This window comes from Cryptococcus neoformans, assembly GCF_000091045.1.
Source record: "Cryptococcus neoformans var. neoformans JEC21 chromosome 5 sequence".
In the NCBI taxonomy this organism is placed as follows: Eukaryota; Fungi; Basidiomycota; class Tremellomycetes; order Tremellales; family Cryptococcaceae; genus Cryptococcus; species Cryptococcus deneoformans.
In genome coordinates, this window is record NC_006687.1 from 1 (window position 1) to 26239 (window position 26239).

A 26239-nucleotide genomic window follows, 5' to 3' on the forward strand; every position below is an offset into this window, starting at 1 on the left:
TAACCCCTAACCCCCTAACCCCCTAACCCCTAACCCTAGCGCGGCATTGTTGATATCAGTATAACCTTCAGGTGGTTCCGAGGCTTGAGATGCTTCATAGATGGACCCACTTCCTGCTGGTGACGGGCGTCGTTCATTATGGGCACATGATGGAGAGGAATGGTTAGCAAAGAAGAATGAACAGATAGATCTGCATGAGAAACATATGATAAGGTTGGAGAGAGTGGATGAGATCCCACAGACGATTCTCCAGGGGAGGGAGGTGCTTCAGGAGTCGAATGACACTCAAGTTGTACCTCAAACTGCTCACCTATAGATTCAGGTGACGTTGGCAGTCTTTTTTCCATGTTTCGGTTGTGGTCGACCTTTCATAGATGCTTTGCTTCGCGATGAAGATGCCATGGCGGCCAGAGAAAGAGTATTTGAATCGAAGGAAGCGGTGTGGTGGAGAGTAGAGTCCTTGAAATTGAACAGCATTAGCTGCGCTCGATAAAAAGATGATTAATAAAGAATGGACTCAGAAAAACGAGCTGGCACCAGCCCCAACTGAACACTAACCAAGTGGAAAGCCTCCCCGGCAAGTAGTAAAGCGCAGCGTTACGACAGGTATGAGACAAGACAGCGCTCCACGTTTGGTGGAGTCGGTGATGTTGGACGTTGGAAATAGATCGAAATGTCAAATGCTGGGAAATATATGCAGACATGGGGCCTAGAACAATCACCATCAGATACGTGAATAACACAGCGAAGTTTGATAAAGACTTACGATGCCTACGCTATTCAGTCCCCAATGGTGAGATCCATTAAGCTTGAAAGTGAGTCACTAGCGACGTCGTAATAGATAAGGAGGGACGGAAACTGACTACAAACTGTGTAAGGTTAATAGTAGCTATAATTGATTACTTGCAGATTGGGAACGAAGTTAGTCTTCACACGATGACAAGAAAGGGGTAGGAAATTAACCGTGAGTGCCATGTCAAGCAGCTTAATTTCAGACAACCGACCCCGTAATTAACGCACCAGTTAACCGTCCTTCACACCCAGATTTACTTCCGCTCATCTGGTCCGCTCATCTGGTCCAGTTAAGATTATTAAGCAATCAGCCCAGTTATTAAAAACACGGACATGTATCGAATTCCTTGACATCATGCGTTCGCCAAGCCTGTTACTTCATCTTTGTTCCTCTAGATATATGGGTATCACAGACACGTTTATATCTCATTCCACAAGTCGTGCCCAGCGTATATCTTGGTATGAAAATGCTCCTGAGATGCATACCCATCTAATGGTACCTGTGCCCAAGCATAAATGTATCTCCCTCCTTCCCCCCCAAAGGCTTTTCTGACCCCTAAGCGTTTGACTCGTTCATTTTATCGGTTGAATCGGAGTACCATAAAGTTCTCCTTCCAGTAAAACTGATTACTCCTACCTCACTGATTACACCTACCTCATAATTACCCCTAGTTAGAATCAGCGAAAATCAGCAAATGCCGTTATATGTCATACATCTTCCATCCTTTGTCTTCAGGCCACTCGCGCTCGTCTTTCCATTGACGTCACACTTCCCAGATACCGTCATTTTTTTGCGCGTTCGGCGACCGCTGAAAACATCGGAAAGTAAAATGATTAAGCTTGTAAAATGATTCAGCACCCGATTCTACCGCCTGGCACCCAATATGTCTACTTGAGGACGACTCAATCCCCCACCCCCCACTTCCACGAAGTTTCCAAACGCCGGCATGCCGGGTTACGGCACGTACCATTGTCTAGACCCCCTCTCCGCCATGCGCCGAATTCTCACAGTGAAAAACTATGAAGGAAACTATCCAGGTTCGAGTCGCGCCGCCTGCAAGCCGGGTATGTATATGATTTTACAGAGCTTAATAGGGCTTATAGTGTCATAAGCTAATGCTCTCCCGGCTGTTAGATCGGATCAAAAATATTCATGCGCTATTTATATACATCAGCGGCGATTACCCTCCGTCCTGCCCGTCTGTCACATACAAAAAATTTCCACCACAGCGCTTATCGGGCACCATGCTTTTGATTCTCTCCCCCAGCTGTTAGGGTGATGCACGGGTACGTCAGCCGTTATTTAGCGTTCGTGAGTAGTTTGCAATTCGTTCTCGATTCTACATCGCAAAAAAGGACAATGACGTCGCCGGCTCGCACTGTATCAAAGGTGACATGAATAGCTAAAGCGAAAAGAATGGAAAAAAGCCTTACCATCTTGCCCCCTTTGCTTCCCCATTATTTCCGCCGCCCGGTTCCTCTTCATCTTCGTCCCGTCGCTGCAACCCCTCGTTTTCCCATTTTTTCCCGACTTCGAGACCCCACTGTCTGGCTCCGTGTCTTCTCAATCTAAAGTCGTCCCTGCCGCATGGTCAGTACGTCGAACAACGAGAAGGCGAGAAAACCCACATCTCGCCGCCATCGCTACGAACGCTTTCTTCTACGAGATGATTATCGGGGACGGCTTCCCCGATGGATCTCGCGTTTCACAGGCTACCGTCAGCCCGGCGATGAGCCGCCTTATGATCCTCTACCGTTCCCGCCTTTTAACTGGTTGGTCAAGATTCCTTTGAGGGTCGAGGTATGGATATTCGCTTGGATAGGCTGCTTTGGAGGGATCCTCCTCATTGAAGCCATCATGTGCACCAACACAGCTTTTCGCAATGTGTACTCCTCCCCTATCATCATCACTTCCTTCGGCGCATCGGCCGTCCTTCTTTTCGGTGCAATCGAGTCACCGCTTGCTCAACCTCGCAATTTCATTGGCGGACACTTCGTTTCGGCTCTGGTTGGGACGGCTATCACCAGGCTCTGGGTCCTCAACCCACGTTACCAAGATTATCTGGATAATACAGGCTTTCATGGCAACACTTTTGTGAATGGGGGACTGTGCATGGCAACCGCGGCCTTGGCGATGCTGATCTCAGGAATGGTCCATCCACCGTCAGTGCAGCACCTATCAGATTTCCAAAATGCGCAGGCGCTTATGACCTAAGCCTCAGGTCCGGGGCCACTGCACTCAATGCTGCAGTCCAAACCTCGGTCGTTTCCTTGTCTTGGCGGTACCTACCTGTCGTTCTCGCCTCCGCCCTCATCATGCAAGGATGGGCCCTCATCATCAACAATCTGGGCCGCCGGCGGTATCCGATCTATTGGTGGTCACCAAAGCAGGTATTCGTCCGACCCGAGGTCTTAGAACACGAGAACGACGAAGAAACAGCGCTACGAACGCTTCAAGAAGGCCCTCTTCGTAGTGCGGAGGATGCGGGAAGGACCAGGGAGACGTTGTTGGAGGCTAGAATGCAAGGAGAGGGAGCAGGCGGCGCGGATTTTATGCAGGATCCATCCGGACAAAATAATATTCCCATGGGGGCCGTCGAGAGTCCGGAAATTGGTGTTCCAGAGCCGCGATTAAAACCGATGACTGAAGGCGACCGACGTCGAGCAGAAGGCTTTGATTAATGCGCTTTCCTGTAGCGCCTTTGTGGAATCGCTCACCATTAGGAGTGCTCACAGCGCGATTTTTTCCAGAAATCGTCTACTTTTTCGCTTAATTAACTATCATTTTTCATCAATTTATTTATTTAATAATCTTAATTACAAAAAATTCGATAGAAAAAAATCGACCTCCCGATCGATTTTTCTATCGATTTTTGTCTGATGTCATACATGGAACTTCTTGTGTCTTTCTGGAGATTTAAGCCTCCGCTACTGGGCGGTATAACTTGTGGACGGAAACTTATCTAACTCCGAGGCCCAGAAACTGGTTTGAAATTCTAACTTCACCTGGGACTCCACTTGGGTCACTCACAGCTAAATCGTCGATTTTTCTAAAAATCGGTTAAAAAGAAACTGCGCTGTAAGTACCCCTGTTAGCCGACTAGAGATCGACATGATCGCCACTGTCGAATGAGTTCGTCTGGATATACGATACGATACTCAGATAACTGTGAATTCATGAATCTATATCCTATTGCCTCCATACATGAACGTTCATACCCTTCACACCGCCCAAGCCGTACTGCTTCCCAGCTGCATGGACTTATGCGCTAACGTTGTGCACTTCCATGTCGCACTGTGCCACTCCTTTCATGGTCAAAGTTGAACGCAATAAGCAATCTTATGGATTCTGACCGTCGCTCTTTCGACTAAGGCCCTTCTTCTAATGCCAAAGCACCTATGAAGTTGCGATCCTCCCCTCATTCCACTGATTTCCCCACCATTGACATTTTCTACCAGGTAGCCGCCCGCCTGAAATCCACTCCTGCATACCGAACAGGATGGCCACGCTCTTTGAGAAGTCGCTCAATTTGGAGCAAGCGATTATATTTGGCCAACCTCTCGCCTCGGCAAGGCGCCCCAGACTTGATATGTCCAGTTTGCAGACCTACTACGATATCTACATCAATGAGCAGGGAGATGTCCTTAGCGCTTGCGACCTCTTGTTAAAAGTCACTCACCACCAATGAAATCGTCAATGGTCTCACCACTACGATGAGATACAAAAACAGACCAACCATAGCTATAAGCGGTCTGGGCACTACAGTTTTATCAATGATGTGAGCCAAGAACACTCTTTTGACGCATCTTCACTCACGCTTCAATCGCTTCGCTAATAGTACCGCATTGGTTGATCTGGCGAAGGAAGACATTTCAATGATTGTCCTACGGCTGGCATGAATACTCACCTTTAGAAGAAGGCCATCACACGCTGATGCTTTCTTGGCCATTTTTACCCTGCTGACTTGAGTGCACAGAAGGTCGTCTCCTACCACCTCAATCCTTCCATTAATCTTTTCCATAAACTTTGTCCAGCTATCCCAATCATCTTCGGCAAACGGGTCTTCCAGAAGTATCAATGGATATTTCGAGATAAGATCATTGTACAGACTTGCCATCTGGTCTGGAGATAGGCATCGATGGGTTTCAAGTTGATCGGTAGACTTGAAGTCCAGGTCGTACACACCGTCTTTAAAGAACTCTGAGGAGGCGGGGTCAATGGCAAAATGAACATTGTTCGAGTGGCCAGCTTTGGCGCTTGCCTCCACCAAGAGGTCCAGAGCTTGATCAATCGAATCAACCGGCGGAGCAAAGCCTCCCTCGTCACCGATACCAGTTCCTTCGGGGCCATTCAGCACAATTCGGCAATAATGCATTACACATGATCTCACCTGCGAGGCCAAATTTCTCAGTGATTACCGATTTCAACGAATGGTAACATTCCGTCACAATACGCATCGCCTCCTCAAACGAAGTAGCCCCCGTTGGAAGTACCATGAACTCTTTTGGCAAGTTAATTCAGATAACTCGAGCAGAACTCCGGACTCACCTTGAGGAGCAAGCTGATTTCCTGCATGTACACCACCATTGAGCTGATTGGTGCAAGGAACAGGCAGTACGTAAGGTTTAGCTTTGTCACGTTGAGGGAAGGTTAAGTCCGCCAAATGTTCAAATAGTTCCAAGCCCTTAGGGGGGAATCATTAATTAAAAGGCTCTGACCGCAGTGACAACAGTGATAATATTTGCTCACCTTTTCAGCAGCGCCTGCTCGTGCAGCAGCCATGGAAATGCCTAGAATTGCATTGGCGCCGTATTTGCTCTTGTTGTCGGTACCGTCAAGCTGTATCAGCAACTGGTCGATTTTAGCCTGCTCGGAAGCCTTGATGCCGGATTGAATTAAAGCCGGCCCCAAGACCTCGTTTACGGCTTTGACGGCTTTCGAGACGCCTTTACGTATACTCAAGTTAGCATTGCTCGTCAGATTACCAGCGGAAATACGCACCTTTGCCGCCATAAGCATCTCCTTTATCACGGAGCTCAACTGCTTCGTGACTTCCGGTCGAAGCGCCTGAGGGAACTCCGGCTACGAATCGACCTAGGAAATGACAGGGAACATCAGCGACTGTCCATGAATTCAGTGGGTGGTAACGTACCTTGAAGAGTTTCAACTACTACCTCAACTGTTGGGTTGCCTCGAGAATCGAAGATCTGAGAAGCTCTGACAGATTGAAAAGACATTTTCGCAAGGTGATAAAGGAAGAAACGGGAGAAGGAAGGGTGGTTTCCGTTTATTTATAGTAATGCACATGCTTCATGGTCAGAGCTGCTGCCATGCAGGAAATGGAGATAGATACTTGCGTAGGCACACCTCAAATGGATCGTACATCTGACGTCATGACAGTGCAACTCTTGTCACCCTGCCAGCTGGCACATCGGAAGTTTGCGTATAGTGGAGGTTCCTGATCGGGTACGGGGCCAGCCCAGGACGATGACTGCTGCTGGAGCTAAAGTTGATCAGCCATGGGTCACGTTTCTTTCAGTCCGTGAAATGGAATGTGACGTTCAAGGTCGTCGACATACAGCTCAAAACTGAATGAAGAAAAACAAGATACTTATTGCAACACTCAATCATCAACAACGCTTCCACGATCTCAGTTATTGGTCCGACTGCTAGAAATTTCGCCATACTCTAATCTTTATCCTATTCTCAAATTTCGTTTTGAAGATGACCCCCGCATACGAACGAGAAGAAACAATGAACTCACCCTATTCGTCGTCCCACTATCTCGGTGTGAGCGAGGGTGGAAGTAGCGGGGATTCACAAATAAACAACGTCAGGTCTGATGCCGCTCAGACAAGAAATCCACTTCCTCGACAAGAGACCAATGCGACCTTGCCTCCTTACGCTAGCTCGACCGCAATCCCTGCCTACATCTCCAACAGCTGCCAAGAAGCATGTTCAGTGGGCCGCGCAAAAGGCTATTTGCTCTTGCTTTCGGCTTTTTCTAAAGTACTCGATCAAGTCCGCAGGACGAGCTCGTGTATTAGCTTGGAACATTCCGTGAGCGAGGTTTCACCCGTACAAGCTGTAAACGGCTCTACATCATGGTCGTCAGATTGCGAAGGACCGTTGTCTGAAGAATGCAGGGTGGCTTTGTTTGTGGAAATGGCAGTCCGAAGGTTTGGCTACTGGCAGGAGCGGCTGCTAGCACTGAAAAGTACAGCATTACCCCCTCTGGATGTCCTACTAGTGTGGGCGACTTATTTGGGTTCCCCCATTTGGTAAGTAGTCTTATCTTATGTTTCTTTCCTTATGATTTTGACCCTGCCCCTCTTCAGGTATCATGATGACAGCGTTCAGGGGGGTACCACCCATCCTCAATCTGCATTCCCTGATTTTCCACTTGAATCAGTTGTAAGTGAACTCAGTCTATACGCAGGTGCTCACACATCAATTTGGATAACAGATTGCATGCATCGATCCTGACACCCTAGATTATCAACCGGTGGATCCTGGAGAGTGGAAAGCGGCTACTGGAACACCCTTCGATCCGATTGTTCACTTTGAATCATCAACCAGTGCGGCCGTAAATTGTCCCGGGTGCCGAACAAAATTTTCGTGGCGTGAGTAGGGCTGCAAAGTCGCGATAAACACCGCAACTAACAGGTTCAACCAACAGCTTGGATCTTAGAGGGAGGGAAGGGATATGCACAATGCCTTTTTGTCGCCGAGTGTCCCACAACAAACTGTCGACTACGAATTGACAAAGAGGCTATGGGAGTTGGACGTCTTGCACGTCGGATCGCAGACATGTATGATAGGTCTAATTGCCAACTTGCGTGAGTTCTCTGCCAGATATTGAACCCAACTCACCATTGACGGGCCAGCACTCGGATACTCACCGGTGGGCTGTTAAATCATCCGCTAGATATACCTTTTAAGTCCATACAAACGTCAGAAGACAAGTCTAAAAGTTTATGTAAACACTGGCGGTGGCGTCGATCGTACGCATTTGCATTCTTAGTGGAACAGCTACCTCGCGTAGACAAGAGAGAAATCAGTAGATTGTCAAGCGCCTTTGTGGGAGCTGAGGAAGCGAGCATTGATCTTGCACCCGCGGTGAGATCTGGCATTCCTCGAAATAACAGTAGAAAGGACAGTAGCTGATAAAACTCGCCGGTGCCAGACCTTTCGCCATATCGGTTTCATCGATACGCTCAAGCACCTTGGATGGTTGAATCCTTCAACATGGGTTGATAGGTCAGAGGCTTTGTACACGGCAAGGTTGCGTTACGCCAAGTGAGTCAAGTCAACCTGGAATCTGCAACGCATTATCATGAAATAACATTGATCCTCCAGATTTATGAACCTCGCTCGATCCCCAAATCTCATACCAGTCCCGACACTAGGCATCGAGATCATCTGGCAAACCCACATGCTAGCCTCCACTACCTACCGGTCAGTGAACGCATTATATGCGCGTTGCTGGAGAGGCTGATCATATTACATAGTCGGGAAACGCAAATGCTTGTCGGCCGCGTTGTCGATCGTGATGAAGCCGTAGAAGAGTCCGTCTTGGCGGAAGCTTTCACAGAAACCGCTGAAAAATGGAAGGTGAGGGTTTTGTCTGATGGCCATAGCTAAATCTACCCAGGCCTCTTTTCACGTCCCTTATACCACATCCGGCATGCTCTTACCTCTGCCGCTATCAGGCCTTGCCGCGAAAGTAGCGTTGAAGCTGCATTGGCGACCTCGTCCTCGGCGACTATCCCTTGATAGGAAGGTCGATTATGACAATCCCATCGTCTATGCAGTTGTCGATTCTACACTCTCTCTGCCTTGTGAAAGGAATTCAATTGCGTTAATTGACGACGATAAGGCGCGTACGAAGAGGGCACTCAGACGGGAGGAATACGAATTGTACAGAGTCGCAGCGCTTCAATGGGCTGATAAGGGCAAGGTCGACCCGGCATTGGCGGAAGGTCTAAGAAATCTCACGCCAGCATTTATGACGACCACGCTCGAGGATGCAAAGTGCGGGCCTGGAGGATTTCCTTGTTCGCCATCATATTTGACAATTTCGGGCAATCATATTAGCGGCAAACTTATTTCGTCCACCTCAAATGGCATGGGTATTGTAGGGTGAGTATGGTTTCTGTTCTTTCCCTACATGCAGGATCGCGAAGCTAATAGTGATAAACTGCAGCGCGGGGTTGTGGAGAGGGAACGATGCTGAGCTGGCCAAAATGCAACCATCAACGTCATTGTAGGGGTACCCAAACAGGCTGGAAGACTGATCATCCACATCCGCCTAACACGGACGCTTCGTTCATATCAGCTTGAAGAATAGTAGCATGGTCCCGGCTCATGAGTACATATTGGTTGCACGTCTGCGGATTTTACTTTTAGATTTTCTTAAGGGTCGGTTGCAGAGGTTGTGGAAAAGAAACTACAGGAGTGTTTGCACGGTTTTCTTCAAAGCCTGGGTTTCAGGTATCCCAAGGGGTTCTGCAGCTTTTCTCCAGCATTGGAATTGCATGCAAGTTTACGAACATATGCCATTCAATAGAACTTTGCCTCAACTCAGCCAAAATCGATTACATAATCATTTGGTTCTATGCAGATCGAAGTTTACGACGTCATGGGACATGATGTGAAGATAACGCAGTAGTAGAAATAACTTAATTATGTTGGTGGAGACTCAACGTCAGAAGTCATTCCCATCTCGCTCGTTTCGTCTATTCATTGTTCTTTTTTTTTTTTCATTCGTTCGGCTGCCATCCTCTGCACTTATCATTAATTGGTTTCCCTCACACACCCTCTTAAGGAAAAGTAGGAGAAAGATGTGTAAACAAGTCACCTGCCCGAACGATGGTAAACCCACTTGGTGGGGTTGCGGTGGGTCTTCTTCTTTTTCCCTCTTCGTTCCCTCTCCCCTCTCACGTCCCTCTCCACCCCCACTTACCAACCAACTCACGGCGTGAGCTGACAAAAACCCCATACTGAAAAAAGGCAAACACGTCGAACAAGCCCTTGCCTCCATTCCCCCTTCCGATCGGTGCGACTGTCCTCATGAGCCTGCTAGCGTTCCGGGGATGTACGAAGTCAAGAAAAACGGACCTTCTGAGGGGGTGCAGCTGAAGGTCGGGAGGGCTGGCGCGGATGCGGAGAAGTAAAGCGGTTGGGTTGATGGGAAGAGCGGTGGGCAGGGGAATGAAGCATGGTCGGTCTGTCCAGGGAGAATACATTGGATGGGTGGGTGAGTGGGGGTTACTGGTCGGGTCTGCAGATTGTTTCCGAGTAAATTATCAAATCATGAAACCTTGAAACCATGAAGCTATGGAGCTATGAACATGAATCTATGAAGACGGTTTATACTGCAATCGCCGCAGGATGAGGTTCTTTTATTGCGGAACTGATCATGACCATTTGACAACGATGGACATGGAGACGAACGTATAATACATACATAAGCGAAGATGAGGGTTATAATGTTCAAAAATAACCATCTATAACTCAACAACCCCCCAACACCTACTCCTCCTTAGCATCTTTACTCCTCCATCTCTTGCCCCTGTTTCTCCGTGCTCACCCCTTCCAAAAAAGTAGTCCAATCATCTCCCTCTCCCTCTCCCTTCCAATTCCCCAAACCCATCTCTTCTGTTCTCCCTTCCTTTGTAAGCAATACCTCCCCATGAGGGGATACACGTATATGTCGAAGGAGGTCAATGTGTGAATGGTCGATAGAAGGCGGGTTGGGAGAACTGAGCCATGAGTGGATGAGAAGGGTCGTTGGGGGATGGGTTAGGTCTGGGACCTCTGCGATTGGGAGAGAGTTAGCAGGTGGTCCGGAAAAAGGTGAAAAAGGGGATGGTGGAAACAAAGAGGAGAAGATTGGAAAAATTGGAAAGCGGACTGGGAGTCGAGTGGATTGCAAGGAACGACATTAAAGACAAAGACGTAGACGCAAAAGGGCGAAGAGTCATCGCCAAACCCGAATTTTCTTCAAGCCATACTTATGATACCACAGAGCTCCGCTCATTACCTAGAGAATCCTACGCAGACGACGCGACCCTCGTAGATACCTCGTATCTCTCACAAGAAGAGAGGATAAAGCCGGAAACAGAATAAGACCTTAACTAAGTTATGGGCATGACAATCTCTTACAAAGCTGGACTGCATCCGAAAATGCAAAACATCCAAGCCTGCGATGCGATATGATACACCAGACGAGGAAACCAGTCGACGCAGGGAATGTTCGAAAAAGACGCAAAAAATCGAAGGAAATCCAAAACCCAAATAAGGAAACATGGCAAAAGGAAAAGAAAACCCACCCATTCCTGTCTCATACTCTCCAGTTTCCCTTTTTTTGACCTCCTCCAAATCCAGCAACTCCTTCGGCTTTGGTCTCCCTGGCCTCCGTTCTCGTGTAAGCTCTTCAATGCGGGGATCATGTCGCTTGAGATACACTTCCGTTATGAGTGCTTTGAGGGAAGGGAGGGTAAGCGGGTTTGGGGAGGAGAGGGAGTGGATGAAGAAGAGTGGCCGCTGGACTGTGCGAGAGCGAGCGATCAGATGAAGATGGTTGAAACAGGGCGAACAAAGTGAGCAAGAGGAAAGAAGTACACGTATATCGCGCGAGGAATAGGAATGTAAATGGAAGGGACAGTAGATGACAAAGATACAAATCAATCAATATGTCGACGCATCACAAAGTTCATCCCGAAACGTACCCTTCGCAGAAACATGATCTTTTCTTGCCTTGTTATTTCCCTTGAGCTTCTCGACCCTCAGCTGGACCCGCGTAAGCTGGGCAGCCTTTCGTGATCCCGGATGGAGGCCTTCCTTTCCCTTGATTGTCTTTTTTGTAATCTTCCTGTTGTTGGGCATCTCGATGAATACGGATATATGATTACAATGTATTTTTGGATGTGCAAGAGAAAGTGTAGTTGTTGGGATTGAGAAAATACTCTGGCGGGTGGAGGCCAATTACGTAACATCATATATAAACCACGACGACGGCCGAAAACCGTCTTTTCCGCATTCACTCTTCACTTGCCATAACATCCATTCCCTCTATCCACCACAGAAAAAACTACCAAAAAAAGGCCACCACAGCTGCCCATCTCAGTCAGGCCGGCAACTACCTTCACATCCTGCCATGCGCGTACCCCATACCCTCCGAAAACTGAATAATGTCAGGTTAAAAAACCATATTTACACGTACGTCCCTTCAAAGTTCCAATGTCTAATCGAATGCCGCTGACTCGTCATACAGAGGCTCTTTTTCCAACCTGCACCTATCTGCAAGGAGGAGCAACAGGAACAAAAAGAGTGACAGCTACCACCCCTTTCCACTCCCATCAGCTATCAACGCCATCCCTCCTTCTCCCATTTCCCAACTCCCGTTCCCTACCAGCCCTTTACGCGGCTCATGGTCCCAAACGCCTACCTCCTCCATTCCTGCTGCCTCCCTTGGTCAACTTCAAAAACTCCTTCAACCTTATTCTGGTGAAAAGCCTGAATCAATCAGCGCCAGTACCACTGGCGAGATGTTGAGCATCCAACATGCTGAAGCTGTCTGGCTCCTCTACTCAAGCTTTCCACAAGCATACCGCCGGACCTTTCCTCTCTCTGTCCTCCATCAAACATTCCGCCAAGTCGTCCCTCGATACTCGGATATCAAAATCCTTATTGGCAATCCACGCACCCGTAACCCGAGTGTCGTGAGAGAACATCGAAGAAAAGTTAGAAAGCTGGCTGCGGAGTGGGAGATGAGGTTGAGGGTTGTTGCTGGGGATATCCTTGCCCCCAGGCGAAATAGTGCGAGGCAAGAAGGAGAAAAGAAGAAAGAAGTGTTGCATACCCCTGGAGTGCTCACGGGTGGTCTTCGAAAACTTTCAATATTAGGCGACAAAACGGGATGCGAATCGATTCTTCTCGAGCTCAAATCCCGTTTTCCCCCTTCCCTTTCCTCTTCTTCTAGCGATGCCGCTTCCTCATCACTCCCGACGGTTTCTCCCTCCGAATGGCGGACCCTTTACGACTACTCCCTCCGCTCCGTCGTCCGCTGGCTCTCGCTCAACATTTACCGTGCTCCCACAGCCCAAGGCGAGATTCTTTCTGCTATCTCTTCCCTTAAACGTCTCATCAGCGGTATGCAATCCCAAGGTGTCCCAGCCGGCGAGCAAACGGCTTTGGTCCTCCTCGACGCTGGACGATACACTTCTTCGCCTGCTGCTGTCCAGGATCAAAAAGTGAGAGAAGGGTTTGAAGATCTTACGAGGGTGATTTTGGGAGGAGGCTACGGGATTAAGAGGAGGGATGTGGGTGGATTGGGGCTGGGCTGGGAGGGATTGAAAGTGGAGTTACCGACGCAAGTTAAATTGGCGGTGATTGAGATGATGGGCCGGGAAGGAAATCTGTGGGGGATGATTACAGCTTTTGAGAAGATGTATCCCGATCTTTCGGTTCCCTCTCCCGCCCCCGCGTCAGCCACCACCCCCACTTCCACTATGATGGCTACCTCTGCCTCTGTGGTCGGAGAGTTCCAAGAAAACATGATGGAGGCTGAAGCGACGACGGCAAAGTTGACCCCGGAAGAAGTAATAGAAGAGGAGATCCCGACGTTGAGCAGTATGATGGCCAAAGAACGGGCTGCAAGAGCTGAGAGGGATTGGTTAGGTCGGGTGCGTCATTCCGACACAGATGCTTCAGACATCTCTGCCTCGACATCTGCAAACACGGCGATATTAGCAGAATCAGCAGAATCAGCAGAATCAACAGAACCAGCAGAAATGGTGGAGCACGAACCATCTTATCGTCGTTCCTTTTCAACATACTTACCATCTATCCCCATGCCTCTCTCTCTTCTTCCCTCCTCCTCCTCATCCTCCTCGGAACCCGCGCGCGCGTGCGTCAACTTGGCCGACTTTGACGATGCCAACTCAATCCCACCCGACTACATGATCAAAACCATGCTTCATTACATCTACCTCCATCGTCACCCTGACCCTGAGGCTGTTTTCCACGGCGGACGAGGACGACCAAATGTGAGAGAGATGGGGTTGTACGTGTGCAGAGCAGGATTGAGGTTTGCAGCGTTGGAGCAAGTCCGATGGTTAAGCCAAATCGTCACCACTTTCTTTTCTTCTACTCTCGATTCCACTTTTTCTCGCCCTACCCTCAAAATCACTCAACCGAGAATCCACCCCAACCCGCTTTGGTTCAACACCGCCCTCCGAATTGTCCTCTCTTCAGCTGGCCGTAACAAGAAAGCTATCGGTAAAACAGTGGTGTTGAAGGAGGAGATTGAAACACTTGAGAGACGGTTAGAAGAGGAGATTAGGGTTTTGGAAATGTTGAGGACGAGCGGAGCCAACGCCGCGAACGTTGTGAACGCGAGCGCCACTGGGGATGAGAGCTCTGTGGACACGTCAGAAGGGCAGCTAAACGACATAACCACTTCTACACCCTCCCTCACCCCAAACAGCAACATTAACATTGACATCCGAACCCATCTCGAATCCCTGCAAACCAAACTCGACCAACTAGCGAGCCTGAAAGAAGAAATCCAGCATAGGCAGGAGGTGGTCCTCGCGGGAAAGCGCAGAGCGAAAGATAGGGCTGCTGAAGCTCAAGCTATTGAGGCTGCCGAAACTCGTGCGTTAATCGAAGCGCGGGCCGATGAGGCTGTGGCGGCGGCGGGGAGTAAGAGTGAGACGAAGATGAAGGAGAAGGAACAAGGAAGGGAAGTGGATGTGAGTGGGGTAGCGCTTGGGTAGAACAGAGACGATGAGCTGAAGTGAAGTAGTGTTAGAAAAAGGGGAAAATCAGTGCTTCCATCTTGCATAAGGGTGTATAGAGATGTATCGTATATCGTGCTTCTTGATCGTATTTTCTATACGTTGATGACTCCTTAGTAGGTGGCTGGGTAAGGAGAGGATAAGTCTTTGTCAAAAAAGATTGAGACTCAAGCGAGAATAAATGGCATGTTGGTAACAAAGTCTATCTACTCGGTATTGTATATATTTTCTCTCTCCGTCGCGTCCATCGGACTCGGTCCGGTTACACTTGAACCCAAGCGTCTATTGTCGGCTCTTGAAAGAGAGGCCCACAATGAAGAGCAGTGCTTCATAGCCTGGGCGATCAGAAAGACCGAATGCGTAGAATTGCTCCATGGTGAGCGGCACAGACGGCCTTCCTCAATCAAGGTTTTTATCCAGTACGGTGATGGTACAAGCTCCATTGAAGTTTTACACTTCCGGAACTTGCATCGCAACCGGAACCTTGCCTTCCCTCCAGCATTCCGTAACTCGTGTCCTTCCCCAGGACCGCCCACAGGACAAGGGATTTGAATCCCCCTTTCCTTGAAACTTCGCAGCAGTTCCTGCATTTCTTGGGGGCCAGGGTACTTCCTGCGGATGAAGTCGAAAACCGAATTGCACTTTCAACACTGATCAGAATTTGAATTAGCATCCGAGGAAAAAGGCACTCACCACTGTCGTCTCTGGAAGTGCTGGGGGAGATGGGGATGGGACCGGCACTTCCAACGCAGGTTGGCCATTCCCTGCGGCAACGCCATCAACCGTGTCATCTTCCAGCACCTCAAGCAAATTCAAGGTGCCACTGTCGAGATCGAGCCTCACACGCTGTCAGGACAAAGGAGAAACGACCTTCGGGTCAGAGGACCTAGCGCTTTAGCCTTCGCTGACTACGACCTGAAGGTTTACGCCCTCGGCGACCGCGATGCTCGAAGCACTGTCCCCCCCAGCTCCCCCAACAGCAAGCTGGCCGACTTCTGCCTGGATCGGTGCGTGAACTGGCTCGACAAGGTGGGCCAGGTCGTCTCGAAGAACGCTCCAAAGGTCACTGGTGGGGTTTTCAAACCGATCATCTTATCCACTGGTGGCCTGGTGAGCAGGAGCACAGCCGATGAGTGGCAGGACTGGGAGGGAGGCGATGCCGGCGGGTGCGTTTGAGAGGATGGAGAAGCGAATTGGTGTCGAGTTGGTCAAAGCAAAAGCGAGGACGCTGGTCTTGTGAGGAAGAGGAGGTTGGATTATTTTTTCTTTTCTTTAAAAAGTTGTTTATTTAAGTAGTTTCTTTAATTCGGGCAACCCACACGACAACCCAATAAATTAAACAACGAAAAATGCAACCTCTATAACCCCCTAACTGGCTCGACAAGGTGGGTCAGGTCGTCTCGAAGAACGCTCCGAAAGTCACTGGTGGGGTCTTTAAACCGATCATCCTTTCCACTGGTGGCCTGATGAGCAGGAGCACAGCAGACGAATGGAAGGAGTGGAGGGAGGCGATGCCGGTGGGGGGGTTCGAGAAAATGGAGAAACGGATTGGTGTCGAGTTAGTAAAGGCAAGGGCGAGGACGCTGGTCTTATGAGGAAGAGGAGGTTGGATTATTTTTTCTTTTCTTTAAAAAGTTGTTTATTTAAGTAGTTTCTTTCATTCGGGTAACACACACGACAACCCAATAAATTAAACAACGAAAAAATGCAACCTCTATAACCCCCAAGAGGGAGCCGGTCAAGCAGTTTCTCCAACTCCTCTGCGCCGCCATCGCCAACAACACCGCCCCTGGTCGCTCTATGCTCCGCACTTCTCGTCTCATCCCCTTGAAGAAGGACGATGGCTCTATCCGACCTATCGCTGTTGGTGAACTTATCTATCGGCTATGTGCGAAAGCTCTCATCATCTCGCATTTCCAACCCGACTTCCTCCTCCCGTTCCAGCTCGGGGTCAAGTCAATCGGTGGTGTAGAGCCGATCGTGAGGCTGACAGAGAGAGTCTTGGAGGGTTCTGCCGGCGCTGAGTTCTCCTTTTTAGCCTCGCTCGATGCTTCTAACGCTTTCAACCGTGTAGATAGGGCCGAGATGGCAGCAGCGGTCAAGACCCATGCGCCGACGCTTTGGAGGACATGCAAATGGGCCTATGGCGACTCGTCCGACCTTGTGTGTGGTGACAAAATCCTTCAATCCTCTCAAGGTGTTCGACAGGGTGACCCCTTTGGCCCTCTCTTCTTCTCGATCACCCTCCGACCAACCTTGAATGCCCTCAGTCAATCGCTAGGTCCGTCTACGCAAGCACTCGCTTACCTCGATGACATCTACCTCTTCTCAAACGACTCTCAAGTCCTCAGCAAAACTACCCAATTCCTCGCCGACAAGCAGCACATCATCAAGCTCAATGAAAAGAAATGCAAGTTAATCAGCTTCGATGAGATCAGGCAGGAGGGCTTCAAGATGCTAGGGACGATGGTAGGTGGTAAGGAGAAGCGGGCGGAGTTTCTGGAAGGCAGGATTCGGAAGGAAATGGCAAAGGTGGGCAAGCTCAAGGATCTTCCACATCAACACGCGCTCCTTCTATTACGCTTCTGCATTCAGCAAAATCTACGACACCTGCAGAGAAGCCTACGCTCCGACGACCTTGTAGATCTATGGGAAAGACTGGACACGATGCTGTGGGAGGAGGTGAAAAGGATGAGGATGAGGCAGCGAGAGGATACGGTGGAAGAGGAGGCTCTAGGGAGATCGTTGACGAAGCTACCAGCGCGACTGGGCGGACTAGGTCTACTTTCCTTCAAAGATGTAGCCCCCCTTGCTTACCGCTCGGCAGCCGAGGCCTCCGACACTCTCCTCGATAACCTAGGTCTCCTTTCTTCGCCAGAGGAACCTCCAACTCCGATCCCCCAACGAACTCGATGCGCAGAACTCTGGGAATCGCAACAGGAAGCCATCCTACATAATCTCGGCGACACTGAACGCAAGCGACTCACCGAGAATGCCTCCAGACTCGGCCGAAGTTGGTTATCAGTTATCCCTTACCTTCAACCCCTGCGCCTTTCCAATGTCGAGATTGCCTCCGGTCTCCATGACCGCACCCTGGTCGGCTCCTCGATCCCTGTCTGTCGCTTCTGTGGGTCGGACTCACCTTTGGGTCACGACGAGCTTTGCCGCGCCCGCAACCCCTGGACCCAGCGCCGGCACAATGCCATCAACCGCGTCATTTATCAACACCTCAAACAAATTCAAGGTGCCACGGTTGAGATTGAGCCCCACACGCTGTCTGGGCAAAGGAGAAACGACCTTCGGGTCAGAGGTTCCAGCGCTCTGGCCTTCACTGACTACGACCTGAAGGTATACTCCCTCGGAGACCGAGACGCGAGAAGCACCGTCACACCCTGTGCCCCCAACGGCAAGCTGGCCGACTTCTGCTTGGACCGGTGCGTGAACTGGCTCGACAAGGTGGGTCAGGTCGTCTCTAAGAACGCTCCGAAGGTCACTGGTGGGGTTTTTAAACCAATCATCCTTTCCACTGGTGGCTTGATGAGCAGGAGCACAGCAGACGATTGGAAGGACTGGAGGGAGGCGATGCCGGTGGGGGGGTTCGAGAAGATGGAGAAGAGAATTGGTGTCGAGCTAGTAAAGGCAAGGGCGAGGACGCTGGTCTTGTGAGGAAGAGGAGGTTGGATTATTTTTTCTTTTCTTTAATAAGTTGTTTATTTAAGTAGTTTCTTTCATTCGGGTAACACACACGACAACCCAATAAATTAAACAACGAAATAATGCAACCTCTATAACCCTCGTAACTTCCTATCCTTACATCTTTCATCCTCGCCGCTTACCCCTCAGTGCCAGTGCCGAGAATCAAGCTGCACAAATTATCCGAAGGCGAATTCATAGTTCCTGTCAATCCCATTCCGAGCACTACAATCAATGTCAGCCAAAGTATCCGTCAAGTGCGAATCAAGCAGAGACATACCGTCTTGTCTCCGATCATTAGTCATCCCTGCAAGGATTGCAGCCAATTCCGGGGGCAATGTATCAGGCGACATGACATCATTTTCTCCATCTATAAGAGAGACTTGGCTGACGCCCTCTGCCTTTTGAAGAAGTACACTGCGGATATACCGCACACCATTCCAGTACGGCTGTAATCCGTCGAAAATACTGATAATTCGTTGAAAGTTTGCACGTGCTGTTTTGGCGATATGAATTTCGCCAGCCGTTGGGTCTGCTGATTGCCCCGACTGACTGGGAGCTATTTGCGAAACTGCGAGGAATGTGAGCAAAAGGCGCTGTAGGAAGGAGGACCTACGAAACGTTCGAGCAGCAATGTAGAGAGGGTAATTGATCCAGGGCTGCGTGATGGCTTTGGGATCTATCTGAAAGCTTGCGTTAGTGTTGATATCCCAAGTATTGGGGCAGACGAACTAATTCTGCAAAGATTGCGATATCTAAAATGGTTTTTGCCGAGCTCGCAGACACCTCTTTCCCGGCAACATCATACTGTTGCCGACTCTCATGTGGGATTGGGGAAACCAAGAGCGACGGACGGTATACAAGAATGATTAATCTATTAGAATGAGCCAAAACAATGGCGGCACAGAAAAAGCGGTACGCACGTATGGAACCACAACTGCAATTTCAAATCAGTTGAGTCGTGAGAACAGCCAATGGACTCACATTAAGCAGTACAAATGCTCCACCTTGAGCTATCGCGGCGTACTTCTGGAATGCAGAAGTTTCGAACCGTAAATCAGCCGGTAATGAGGTGTGAAATTCGTTCAGCCGGCTTTGAGCTTGTTCAAGAGCCGCTTCGTCGATTGTGGTTGTGCATTTGTCGACCAATATACGAGTGACATGATCTGCAAGCGAGAAGATGCGTGTCATGTATGGGTATGGGTTTGTGAGAGTGAGTCCGCTGGGTGTTGTGAATGGTGGAAGGGAAGGCACCTGGTCCAAACTGGTTTTATACATCCCCGCTCGACCAGCTATACGAGCCATGTCAGCCCTTTCCTGTAGGCCAAAGGTATACCTACTGCCAATAGTCATAATGGCATCCATCATGAACAGTGCACATCGTAATGACTGGTGAGCGTGCTGGTCTGGATTGTCACTTGATGGTATCTGATTCTTGAAGGTGTCAAGACCTTCAAAGGTATCAGTAAGGAGTATCTGGCTTGGTACAGAACGACCCACCAAGGTCCTGACCCATTCGCAGCGCCATACCCGAATACCTTTTAATTGGATTAGCTTTTAACAGTCGCCGCTGAGAAGCTCACATCCATAGACCCTGCTTTCATCAGCAACTACATCTAATGCGACGAGGGCAACGTACCCCATCTCTGTCCTGGGAAAACTCATACCAACTGATGAGCAACAATGTTTGCACCATCTCTATCGATGCAACCGCCAAGTTCCGAGGCACTTGTCCTTTGGCTTTCGATGCCCATATTTCTCTTGGAGAACCGGTGTCCGCGCCCCCTAGTAAAGATTGCATTCCATACACCTGTGAATGTCTCGCCGCCAAGGCACAAACAATGTTCAGCAAATGAGATGGAGGACGAGATAATAGGAGGCCCTGATCATCGATTGATAAATCTATGAAAGGAAAGAAATAACCGAAATGAAGTTTGAAAATCGGCAAGAGTTGTTTGAGGGCATCAATGGACTAATCCTAGTCAGTTCACGACAACAATAAAAAGCGCTAAATCATGCAGGACCTACGGGCGATTCTCCATCGGATGCCATGATCATTTGATCGTTTTGCAACATCGGATCCCAAGGTAAATCGGAAGGTGCTCTAGTTGGGGATACGGGAGCGGATACATCGCAAACCACTTGTCTGTACCCGGGGGCTATGGCAGTAGGTCCACTAGAAGTCAGGTCAGTTCTAACGTTTCTCTTCATCAAACACCGGAGCAACTAACAAGAATCTAGGATACATCAGCATGATCTAGAAGCAATATAGGACAGCGTACCGGAAATAGGGCACTCTGAAGCGAGCCTTTCGGTGAGCACCTGATCGACGGTCCACATTCGATGTACTGCTTGTATTTTCCCACATGCGACCGGAATCAATGTCCGATGTGGACGTATGATTGCCAGTGCCTGGCTCGGTTCCGGAAGGAAATTTCGCACCTAAGTCCCAAGAGAGGATATCTAGGGTACTTTGATCAACATTGTCCATCCCCTGGCCCACTATATCGCCTCCAGTAATGTTCTTCCATGGACTTTGAGCCCAATCCGGAATGGAATGGGCGACGAACGATGTCGAAGCATGTTGCGGTGTAACGGCGAAAGGATTAAATGGAGGCGCGAAAGGATTACTATCCAATGGAGATGTCCCCGCCGTGGACTCTGGCATATTTGAAGTTTGAGTGAATAATGGAGCAGCCAGTGCCGGATCGAGTTGATCACTACCAGAATCCTTCTTCTTCTTAGTACTATCCCGCTTCCGCTTCCGAACAGTCGGATATTCACATCGTACTGATCCTTTAGCACAGGTCGTGCATATCGGTTTATCACCCGAGCATTTGATTTTCCTAGCACGACAGGCGTTGCAAGCTACAGTCGCACGCTTGACTTTAGTATCGTCCAGTTCACCAGATTTTCTTTGCGGTGTGGGGTCATTAATCTCCGCCGATGGAAATCGCAGTTCTGGGGAATCGAGATGGTCTTGAGCTGACATGTATGTGCTAGTGAATTATTGGATAAGTATGTTGAATGCTTGGTTGGATGTGCAACAATGGTGAATCAAGGATTCGAATGTCATGTCGGAACCGCCGACCAGCGGAACCAATTTTCCTTTAATGGAATGGTCAGGTTCTTTCAGCTTCATCGTCATTTTTCACGTGATTTGCGAACACGACCTGCGCGCTGAGGTGCGTAGGAGCCAGGGAAGTTGATATCACTTCGGGTCCTTATCCTTAATAAGTAAGACCCACATCTACACCCAGACCTCGCTGAGCTGCCAAGCGAATGAGCGGATAACCGTGGAAATCATCCTGTCGATGGGTGATGAATGGGTACAGTAAACATAACATAAATGTTCAAGAAGGCATCGATAGACGGAAGAAGACATGGAACGTTTCTATACCATAAAGAAAGCCATCCGCCTGAAATGCTTTGATTATCCATGCATTGATATATGAGGCTTGAGCTGCTTCGCGCCAATGCAGACAATTCTTGTTTGTATCCAGGTTGTTGATGATTAAGTTGTCGGCATTTCGCACTTTACTCGGAGCTGAGTGATCCAGGCAATGATCCAGGCATTACATCCTACTTTCAATTAATGGTTATCGAGACGATATCACACCTCATGCTTTCTACTTGCTTGCAGCTGAAACCCTTGAACCTCGATATCAACTCGTTTCTACTCCCTGCCACAATGGTCAAACAACTGGCAGGGATCAGGTCTGGAGAGCGGTCGATGCTATGTAGAGTGACTTTTAACTCCCAATGGTATTGCAAGGGCTCGCTTGCCGCACGCATCACTTTATTTGGGGGTCATGATGATTTCTGATCTCGTATAGTGTTTTGGGCAAGAGTGTGACAGCTCGATATAGATGACTCCGCAGTCAAATTGCCTTCACTCATCGTCTACAAACACGAGTACAGAACGGCAATTGACCCAAGTTATCATGTCATTAATGCTTCCCATAAGATTCTTTCAATTTGCTTCTGTAGAATCTAAGACAACAATGTCCATGGCGATCATTGATAGAACGGCTCCAGCACTGTGTAAAAAGGGAGAATGTCTGAATAACGATGCATCGTCCGTCACGCTCTGGTATAACAACAATTCACAATCCATTCGACAAAACTAAAATCTGACAAAACCATTTAAAACCATTTATAATAACTGGCAAATTACACCTTTTCCGTTGCCTCCTTTTTAAACGGAATGGGTCGCTGGTGCTCAATGGTGATCGGCAAGTCCTTGTCATCACCACTAGCTCTGCTATCTACCTCACGCTCGACCATGCCGTGTTCCTCTCCAGGGTGGAGGTTTCGAAGTTCCTACATTCATCAGCCATAGTACAAAGGACCGTTGGCAGACTCACATCCGGCAAAATCCTTAGAATCTTTTCGCCTGTGAAGAGCAAGTCGATTTGCTCCAAGGATAGTTTGGCGGTTTCGGGGTAAAAGAAATAGATGAGCGGAATAAAGCAGGCATTGAAGACGCAGAAATAGATGTAAGTCTTATAGCCGATGGAACTGATGGAGACCGGGGTGATTTCGACAACGAGGAATGTAAACTGCGCAAAACATTAGCAAGTTGTGAGGGAACGAGGCAGTCCTCTAGAAATGACTTACGATCCAGTTTGATGCCGAAGCGAGGGCGGCGGCAGAAGCTCGGATGGGTAATGGGGCATACTCTGAAGGAAGCAACCAAGGAATGGCAAGTAGTCCAACGGCGAAGAAGAAGCTACTGGGGTTATTTACTCGTCTTCATTGATAGTGATGGCTCACTTGAACAGGAAGAGCATTGTTGCGGCGACAATACCAGTCCCTTTGAAGGAGACCGAAGTGGTGCCCGCGAGAATCGCCATACAAGCACATTGTCCGATGGCAGCGAACAGCATGAGCTTACGCTAAGTAGAAGGTGAGCAATTCGCATTGTGCGGAAGGAAAAAGACCTACTCTGCCGATCCGGTCAATGGTCCAGATGGGTATTAAAGAAGACAGGAAGTAGGCGATGCCGTTGAAGCCGGACATGAGGAGGGAGATGTCGCGGGACAACCCGACGGACTGTTCAAAGATGACGGGAGCATCTGTTTTTATCAGTACCGGGGCAAACATATGTTCGATAGCAACTAACAGTATGTGATCCTGATATGCGAAGGTGATAAAGGAGAAGATAAGAAGTCAGCTAGTTTCGAACAGAGAAAAAAGGAAAACGAGAGAAAACATACAAGTTGATACCACACAGTTGCTGCATGAACTGAGACCCAACTCCAAGCATAACACGATAGAAATATCTCTCTCTTCCGATGGTAAAACATGCACGAACAGCCGAAATGGGATCGCCATTCTTGTCCCGCACAGTTGCAGCCATCTCTTCTTCGAGGGCAAGCCGAATTTGTGCATATTCGAGGTTTACAGAGTCGACCCGGACATCACCGGTGGCGAGAGAGAGCTGGTTGAGCACTTCAAGAGCTTCGTCTTCCCGTCCGTGCTTCAAAAGCCATCGGGGTGATTCAGGAAGGACGAGAACGAGGAGGATGGTTACAATGGCAAACAGCAATTGGATGGCCAGAGGGGCTCGGAATTGAGCCGGGCTGTTTACAAAGCTCATGCCGTAATCAATCCAATATGCGGTCATCTAGTGAGATCAGCATATATATCGGAACTTCTACATGTTGTGGACGTACAACACCGAAAATATTGATAGCCAGCTCGATGGCAAGAGCTCGACCACGGTCCGTTGCTTGAGTGGTCTCACTATGCCATACGGGGACAGTACTTGTGTTGACACCATTACCAAGGCCAGTGATGATACGTCCGACGATGAGTTGAGGAATACCGAAAGAGGCAGTCTGTAGAGTTGCACCGATGATCAGAACCGTACAACCGAGCATGATACATCGGCGTCGACCTAATCTCTCGCCGAAGAAGAAAGTGAACAGGGAACCGAAGAGACATCCAATTTCATATATGGCGACGACGGTACCCTGAAGGGAGGCAGAACCATTACCACCGTCGGTGGTGTCTGAGCAACGTCAGCAGGCAATCCTCAGTCATCCCTCGTTGGGGCACTGACCGATTTCCGGGAACTGCTGCGTAAAGGCAGAACCGGTCAAGAGACCAGACATGACTCCTTGGTCATATCCAAAAAGTCTTCAGAGAAGTAAGTAAAAAAAGCTAAAAGGTGGGAGATTGAAAAAAAAAAAACATACAAGAATGCGGAACCGCAACTAAATAAGTAATTTGTCAATTTCGACTAATTGTTTGACACAAAAGACTAACCAAGCCGTGATGGCCCAATTGACAGCTCTTCCTTTGAGGAGAGTGTTACGTAACATGCTTGGGGATGACTTAGTTTTTGCTCTGCGTGAAGTGGTATGAGGGAGGAAACCGGGGCAACAAAGGACTTGGAGGTGGGGCGAGTGCTAAAACAGGTTCGAACAATGAGCTCTAACCCCTAATATAGATAAGTATCTGGATTAGATCTGGGTGCCCCGCGTACCAGAGCCGAGATCCCGCTACGGCTTCCCTCGGAATTGACGATCAGCGGAGTTGGGGAATGAGGACCTCGGGCCGAGGAATGGAAGTTAAGGTTTGTGGGTTGTAACCTTCGAAGCCGAGGCGAGTGCAACGACATGAAATGGGTAAGATACAGCAACTTTTTGTCTGCTTTGGTATTTGTCGCTCACAACTCATCTCATATCGTGAACATACTCCCAATCATGACTGCAGAATCTTTCAATGCTGCTCAAAAATTCGAAAACGGAGAGGAAGTCGTCGATCTGGCTGTGGCCGGTCAACCTCAACCGGAGGACGGTGAGCATGGAACGAGTCTCTTGGACGTCGAGTCTGTAAGCTGATTGAAATCCAGCCACCCCTTTGGTCTCTTTGAAGACCCCCCAGTTGTTCTCCTTAGCCAAACAAGGAGTTATCGTTACTGGTGCTGCCCGAGGTCTCGGTTTGGCCATGGCCATCTCCCTCCTTGAGGCTTCCGCCGCTCACGTATATTGTGTCGACGTTCTCCCCTCTCCAGTCACGGACGAGTGGGATCTCGCACAGCGCACCGCAAAGGGATTCGGAAGCACAATCGAGTACCGTCGTCTCGACATCACCGACGAAGAGGCCGTTAAATCTTCATTCGCAGACATCTACTCGACATGTTCTTATCCGGTCAAAGGACTCTTTGCAGCAGCGGGAATCCAACAAATGATTCCAGCTTTCGATTATCCGGCCAAGGACTTCAGACGAATCATGGAAGTAAATGTTACCGGTACATCCATTTTTATGCATCGGGATGAAGCTGACCAAGTGCAGGAACCTTCTTGACGGTGCAGGCAGCCGCTAAGGAAATGAAAGCACGTAAAATTGCGGGCAGCATCGTCATTACAGCCTCTATGTCTGGGTCTATTGCTAACAAGGGTAAGTTAAGGGCCCTTTGAGGGGAACAAAGGCTGAAACGACCCAGGTTTGACTTGTTCGGCTTACAACACCTCAAAATCGGCTCTCTTGCAACTCTGTCGCAGCGTCGCAGCCGAGTGGGGTCAACATGGAATCCGAGTTAACGTACGTCTTATTCTGTGTCCTCTGCGTCTCGGGTTCCCAAGCTCACGGTCGCTATAGACTCTCTCTCCAGGATATATCAGGACAGCCATGACGGACGGACTTCTCTCTGAGCTACCCGACCTTGAGCAGGAGTGGCTACGAGGAAGTATGCTCGATCGTCTATCCACTCCTGACGAATATCGAGGACCACTTTTGTTCTTGCTCAGTAACGCTTCCAGTTTCGTCACCGGGGCGGATCTTCTCGTGGATGGTGGTCACACCGCATTCTAGTCATCTCAATTTCCTTTAGTTTTATGCAATGCACCAGTGATTTTACTCCAAAGGACTGAGGACGGCATCATCCTTGGTGCTTAATTGTTGAGCCCCCGGCACTATTACGATACAGGCCATGAAG

At 49.1% G+C, this 26239-nt stretch overlaps 11 protein-coding genes and 1 pseudogene across 11 annotated transcripts; 6 read left to right on the top strand and 6 right to left on the bottom strand.

Moving 5' to 3' along the window:
* Positions 1-38: 38 nt before the first annotated feature.
* CNE00010 (hypothetical protein) lies at positions 39-910 on the bottom strand. The gene is made up of 3 exons (XM_024657132.1): positions 767-910; positions 559-709; positions 39-459 (listed from the first exon to the last, which is right to left on the bottom strand). The coding sequence occupies exons 2-3, from the start codon at positions 702-704 to the stop codon at positions 369-371; spliced, it is 237 nt and encodes a 78-aa protein (XP_024512955.1). The 5' UTR covers positions 705-709; positions 767-910; the 3' UTR covers positions 39-368.
* A 352-nt stretch (positions 911-1262) lies between these two features.
* CNE00030 lies at positions 1263-3507 on the bottom strand (annotated as a pseudogene).
* CNE00020 (conserved hypothetical protein) lies at positions 1661-3607 on the top strand. Its single transcript, XM_024657133.1, has 3 exons — positions 1661-1857; positions 1928-2955; positions 3015-3607. Exons 2-3 carry the CDS (start codon positions 2381-2383, stop codon positions 3472-3474), a joined length of 1035 nt encoding a protein of 344 aa, XP_024512814.1. The 5' UTR covers positions 1661-1857; positions 1928-2380; the 3' UTR covers positions 3475-3607.
* A 363-nt stretch (positions 3608-3970) lies between these two features.
* On the bottom strand, positions 3971-6105 carry CNE00040 (enolase 1, putative). The gene is made up of 9 exons (XM_570692.2): positions 5946-6105; positions 5795-5887; positions 5543-5739; positions 5342-5477; positions 5184-5294; positions 4701-5131; positions 4610-4647; positions 4473-4552; positions 3971-4411 (listed from the first exon to the last, which is right to left on the bottom strand). The coding sequence occupies exons 1-9, from the start codon at positions 6028-6030 to the stop codon at positions 4245-4247; spliced, it is 1338 nt and encodes a 445-aa protein (XP_570692.1). The 5' UTR covers positions 6031-6105; the 3' UTR covers positions 3971-4244.
* Positions 6106-6343: 238 nt separating this feature from the next.
* Positions 6344-9412, top strand: CNE00050 (expressed protein). The gene is made up of 10 exons (XM_024657134.1): positions 6344-7074; positions 7132-7207; positions 7260-7416; positions 7473-7632; positions 7681-7912; positions 7980-8092; positions 8153-8251; positions 8305-8407; positions 8448-8935; positions 9000-9412. Exons 1-10 carry the CDS (start codon positions 6518-6520, stop codon positions 9061-9063), a joined length of 2049 nt encoding a protein of 682 aa, XP_024512940.1. The 5' UTR covers positions 6344-6517; the 3' UTR covers positions 9064-9412.
* A 166-nt stretch (positions 9413-9578) lies between these two features.
* Positions 9579-10168, top strand: CNE00060 (expressed protein). Its single transcript, XM_570693.1, has 2 exons — positions 9579-9691; positions 9806-10168. Exons 1-2 carry the CDS (start codon positions 9637-9639, stop codon positions 9967-9969), a joined length of 219 nt encoding a protein of 72 aa, XP_570693.1. The 5' UTR covers positions 9579-9636; the 3' UTR covers positions 9970-10168.
* A 72-nt stretch (positions 10169-10240) lies between these two features.
* Positions 10241-11704, bottom strand: CNE00070 (hypothetical protein). The gene is made up of 3 exons (XM_571103.1): positions 11527-11704; positions 11128-11346; positions 10241-10612 (listed from the first exon to the last, which is right to left on the bottom strand). Exons 1-3 carry the CDS (start codon positions 11681-11683, stop codon positions 10347-10349), a joined length of 642 nt encoding a protein of 213 aa, XP_571103.1. The 5' UTR covers positions 11684-11704; the 3' UTR covers positions 10241-10346.
* Positions 11705-11881: 177 nt separating this feature from the next.
* On the top strand, positions 11882-14659 carry CNE00080 (hypothetical protein). The gene is made up of 2 exons (XM_570695.1): positions 11882-12016; positions 12072-14659. Exons 1-2 carry the CDS (start codon positions 11955-11957, stop codon positions 14575-14577), a joined length of 2568 nt encoding a protein of 855 aa, XP_570695.1. The 5' UTR covers positions 11882-11954; the 3' UTR covers positions 14578-14659.
* Positions 14660-16398: 1739 nt separating this feature from the next.
* Positions 16399-18264, top strand: CNE00100 (hypothetical protein; the record flags this gene model as incomplete). The annotated part of the gene is made up of 1 exon (XM_570697.1): positions 16399-18264. One exon carries the CDS (start codon positions 16399-16401, stop codon positions 18262-18264), a length of 1866 nt encoding a protein of 621 aa, XP_570697.1.
* A 52-nt stretch (positions 18265-18316) lies between these two features.
* Positions 18317-21323, bottom strand: CNE00110 (conserved hypothetical protein). Its single transcript, XM_024657135.1, has 13 exons — positions 20574-21323; positions 20523-20528; positions 20320-20467; positions 19931-20263; positions 19875-19885; positions 19792-19829; positions 19632-19742; positions 19276-19583; positions 19215-19228; positions 19024-19165; positions 18908-18974; positions 18572-18862; positions 18317-18516 (listed from the first exon to the last, which is right to left on the bottom strand). Exons 1-13 carry the CDS (start codon positions 21281-21283, stop codon positions 18431-18433), a joined length of 2265 nt encoding a protein of 754 aa, XP_024512949.1. The 5' UTR covers positions 21284-21323; the 3' UTR covers positions 18317-18430.
* Positions 21324-22343: 1020 nt separating this feature from the next.
* CNE00120 (sugar transporter, putative) lies at positions 22344-24692 on the bottom strand. Its single transcript, XM_570698.2, has 11 exons — positions 24565-24692; positions 24495-24512; positions 24359-24435; positions 23970-24307; positions 23511-23920; positions 23417-23427; positions 23239-23369; positions 23068-23189; positions 22912-23023; positions 22659-22853; positions 22344-22614 (listed from the first exon to the last, which is right to left on the bottom strand). The coding sequence occupies exons 1-11, from the start codon at positions 24618-24620 to the stop codon at positions 22465-22467; spliced, it is 1620 nt and encodes a 539-aa protein (XP_570698.1). The 5' UTR covers positions 24621-24692; the 3' UTR covers positions 22344-22464.
* Positions 24563-26222, top strand: CNE00130 (conserved hypothetical protein). The gene is made up of 6 exons (XM_024657136.1): positions 24563-24926; positions 25015-25098; positions 25154-25552; positions 25597-25701; positions 25748-25845; positions 25903-26222. Exons 1-6 carry the CDS (start codon positions 24923-24925, stop codon positions 26113-26115), a joined length of 903 nt encoding a protein of 300 aa, XP_024512942.1. The 5' UTR covers positions 24563-24922; the 3' UTR covers positions 26116-26222.
* The last annotated feature ends 17 nt before the right edge of the window (positions 26223-26239 follow it).

Excerpts from the sequence above, each read along its gene's own strand:
- CNE00010 (XM_024657132.1), bottom strand. The coding sequence starts at position 704 with ATGTCTGCATATATTTCCCAGCATTTGACATTTCGATCTATTTCCAAC. Across the intron at positions 460-558 it reads CCGGGGAGGCTTTCCACTTG|GACTCTACTCTCCACCACAC; the intron begins GTTAGTGTTCAG and ends TTCAATTTCAAG.
- CNE00020 (XM_024657133.1), top strand. The coding sequence starts at position 2,381 with ATGGTCAGTACGTCGAACAACGAGAAGGCGAGAAAACCCACATCTCGC. Across the intron at positions 2,956-3,014 it reads TCAGGAATGGTCCATCCACC|GTCCGGGGCCACTGCACTCA; the intron begins GTCAGTGCAGCA and ends CCTAAGCCTCAG.
- CNE00040 (XM_570692.2), bottom strand. The coding sequence starts at position 6,030 with ATGTCTTTTCAATCTGTCAGAGCTTCTCAGATCTTCGATTCTCGAGGC. Across the intron at positions 5,478-5,542 it reads GAGCAGGCGCTGCTGAAAAG|GGCTTGGAACTATTTGAACA; the intron begins GTGAGCAAATAT and ends TTCCCCCCTAAG. Across the intron at positions 5,295-5,341 it reads AAATCAGCTTGCTCCTCAAG|AGTTCATGGTACTTCCAACG; the intron begins GTGAGTCCGGAG and ends ACTTGCCAAAAG.
- CNE00050 (XM_024657134.1), top strand. The coding sequence starts at position 6,518 with ATGACCCCCGCATACGAACGAGAAGAAACAATGAACTCACCCTATTCG. Across the intron at positions 7,417-7,472 it reads CCGAACAAAATTTTCGTGGC|CTTGGATCTTAGAGGGAGGG; the intron begins GTGAGTAGGGCT and ends TTCAACCAACAG. Across the intron at positions 8,936-8,999 it reads AATGGCATGGGTATTGTAGG|CGCGGGGTTGTGGAGAGGGA; the intron begins GTGAGTATGGTT and ends GATAAACTGCAG.
- CNE00060 (XM_570693.1), top strand. The coding sequence starts at position 9,637 with ATGTGTAAACAAGTCACCTGCCCGAACGATGGTAAACCCACTTGGTGG. Across the intron at positions 9,692-9,805 it reads ACCCACTTGGTGGGGTTGCG|GCAAACACGTCGAACAAGCC; the intron begins GTGGGTCTTCTT and ends TACTGAAAAAAG.
- CNE00070 (XM_571103.1), bottom strand. The coding sequence starts at position 11,683 with ATGCCCAACAACAGGAAGATTACAAAAAAGACAATCAAGGGAAAGGAA. Across the intron at positions 11,347-11,526 it reads AGATCATGTTTCTGCGAAGG|TCCAGCGGCCACTCTTCTTC; the intron begins GTACGTTTCGGG and ends GCTCTCGCACAG. Across the intron at positions 10,613-11,127 it reads AGAGTATGAGACAGGAATGG|AGGTCCCAGACCTAACCCAT; the intron begins GTGGGTTTTCTT and ends TCCCAATCGCAG.
- CNE00080 (XM_570695.1), top strand. The coding sequence starts at position 11,955 with ATGCGCGTACCCCATACCCTCCGAAAACTGAATAATGTCAGGTTAAAA. Across the intron at positions 12,017-12,071 it reads TTAAAAAACCATATTTACAC|AGGCTCTTTTTCCAACCTGC; the intron begins GTACGTCCCTTC and ends CTCGTCATACAG.
- CNE00110 (XM_024657135.1), bottom strand. The coding sequence starts at position 21,283 with ATGTCAGCTCAAGACCATCTCGATTCCCCAGAACTGCGATTTCCATCG. Across the intron at positions 19,584-19,631 it reads TGCCATTATGACTATTGGCA|CTGGTCGAGCGGGGATGTAT; the intron begins GTAGGTATACCT and ends TGGCTCGTATAG. Across the intron at positions 18,863-18,907 it reads CATTGCTGCTCGAACGTTTC|TTTCGCAAATAGCTCCCAGT; the intron begins GTAGGTCCTCCT and ends CATTCCTCGCAG.
- CNE00120 (XM_570698.2), bottom strand. The coding sequence starts at position 24,620 with ATGTTACGTAACACTCTCCTCAAAGGAAGAGCTGTCAATTGGGCCATC. Across the intron at positions 23,190-23,238 it reads CCATTGACCGGATCGGCAGA|CGTAAGCTCATGCTGTTCGC; the intron begins GTAGGTCTTTTT and ends CCTTCTACTTAG. Across the intron at positions 23,024-23,067 it reads ACAATGCTCTTCCTGTTCAA|CTTCTTCTTCGCCGTTGGAC; the intron begins GTGAGCCATCAC and ends TAACCCCAGTAG.
- CNE00130 (XM_024657136.1), top strand. Across the intron at positions 25,702-25,747 it reads TGGGTCTATTGCTAACAAGG|GTTTGACTTGTTCGGCTTAC; the intron begins GTAAGTTAAGGG and ends GAAACGACCCAG. Across the intron at positions 25,846-25,902 it reads AACATGGAATCCGAGTTAAC|ACTCTCTCTCCAGGATATAT; the intron begins GTACGTCTTATT and ends CGGTCGCTATAG.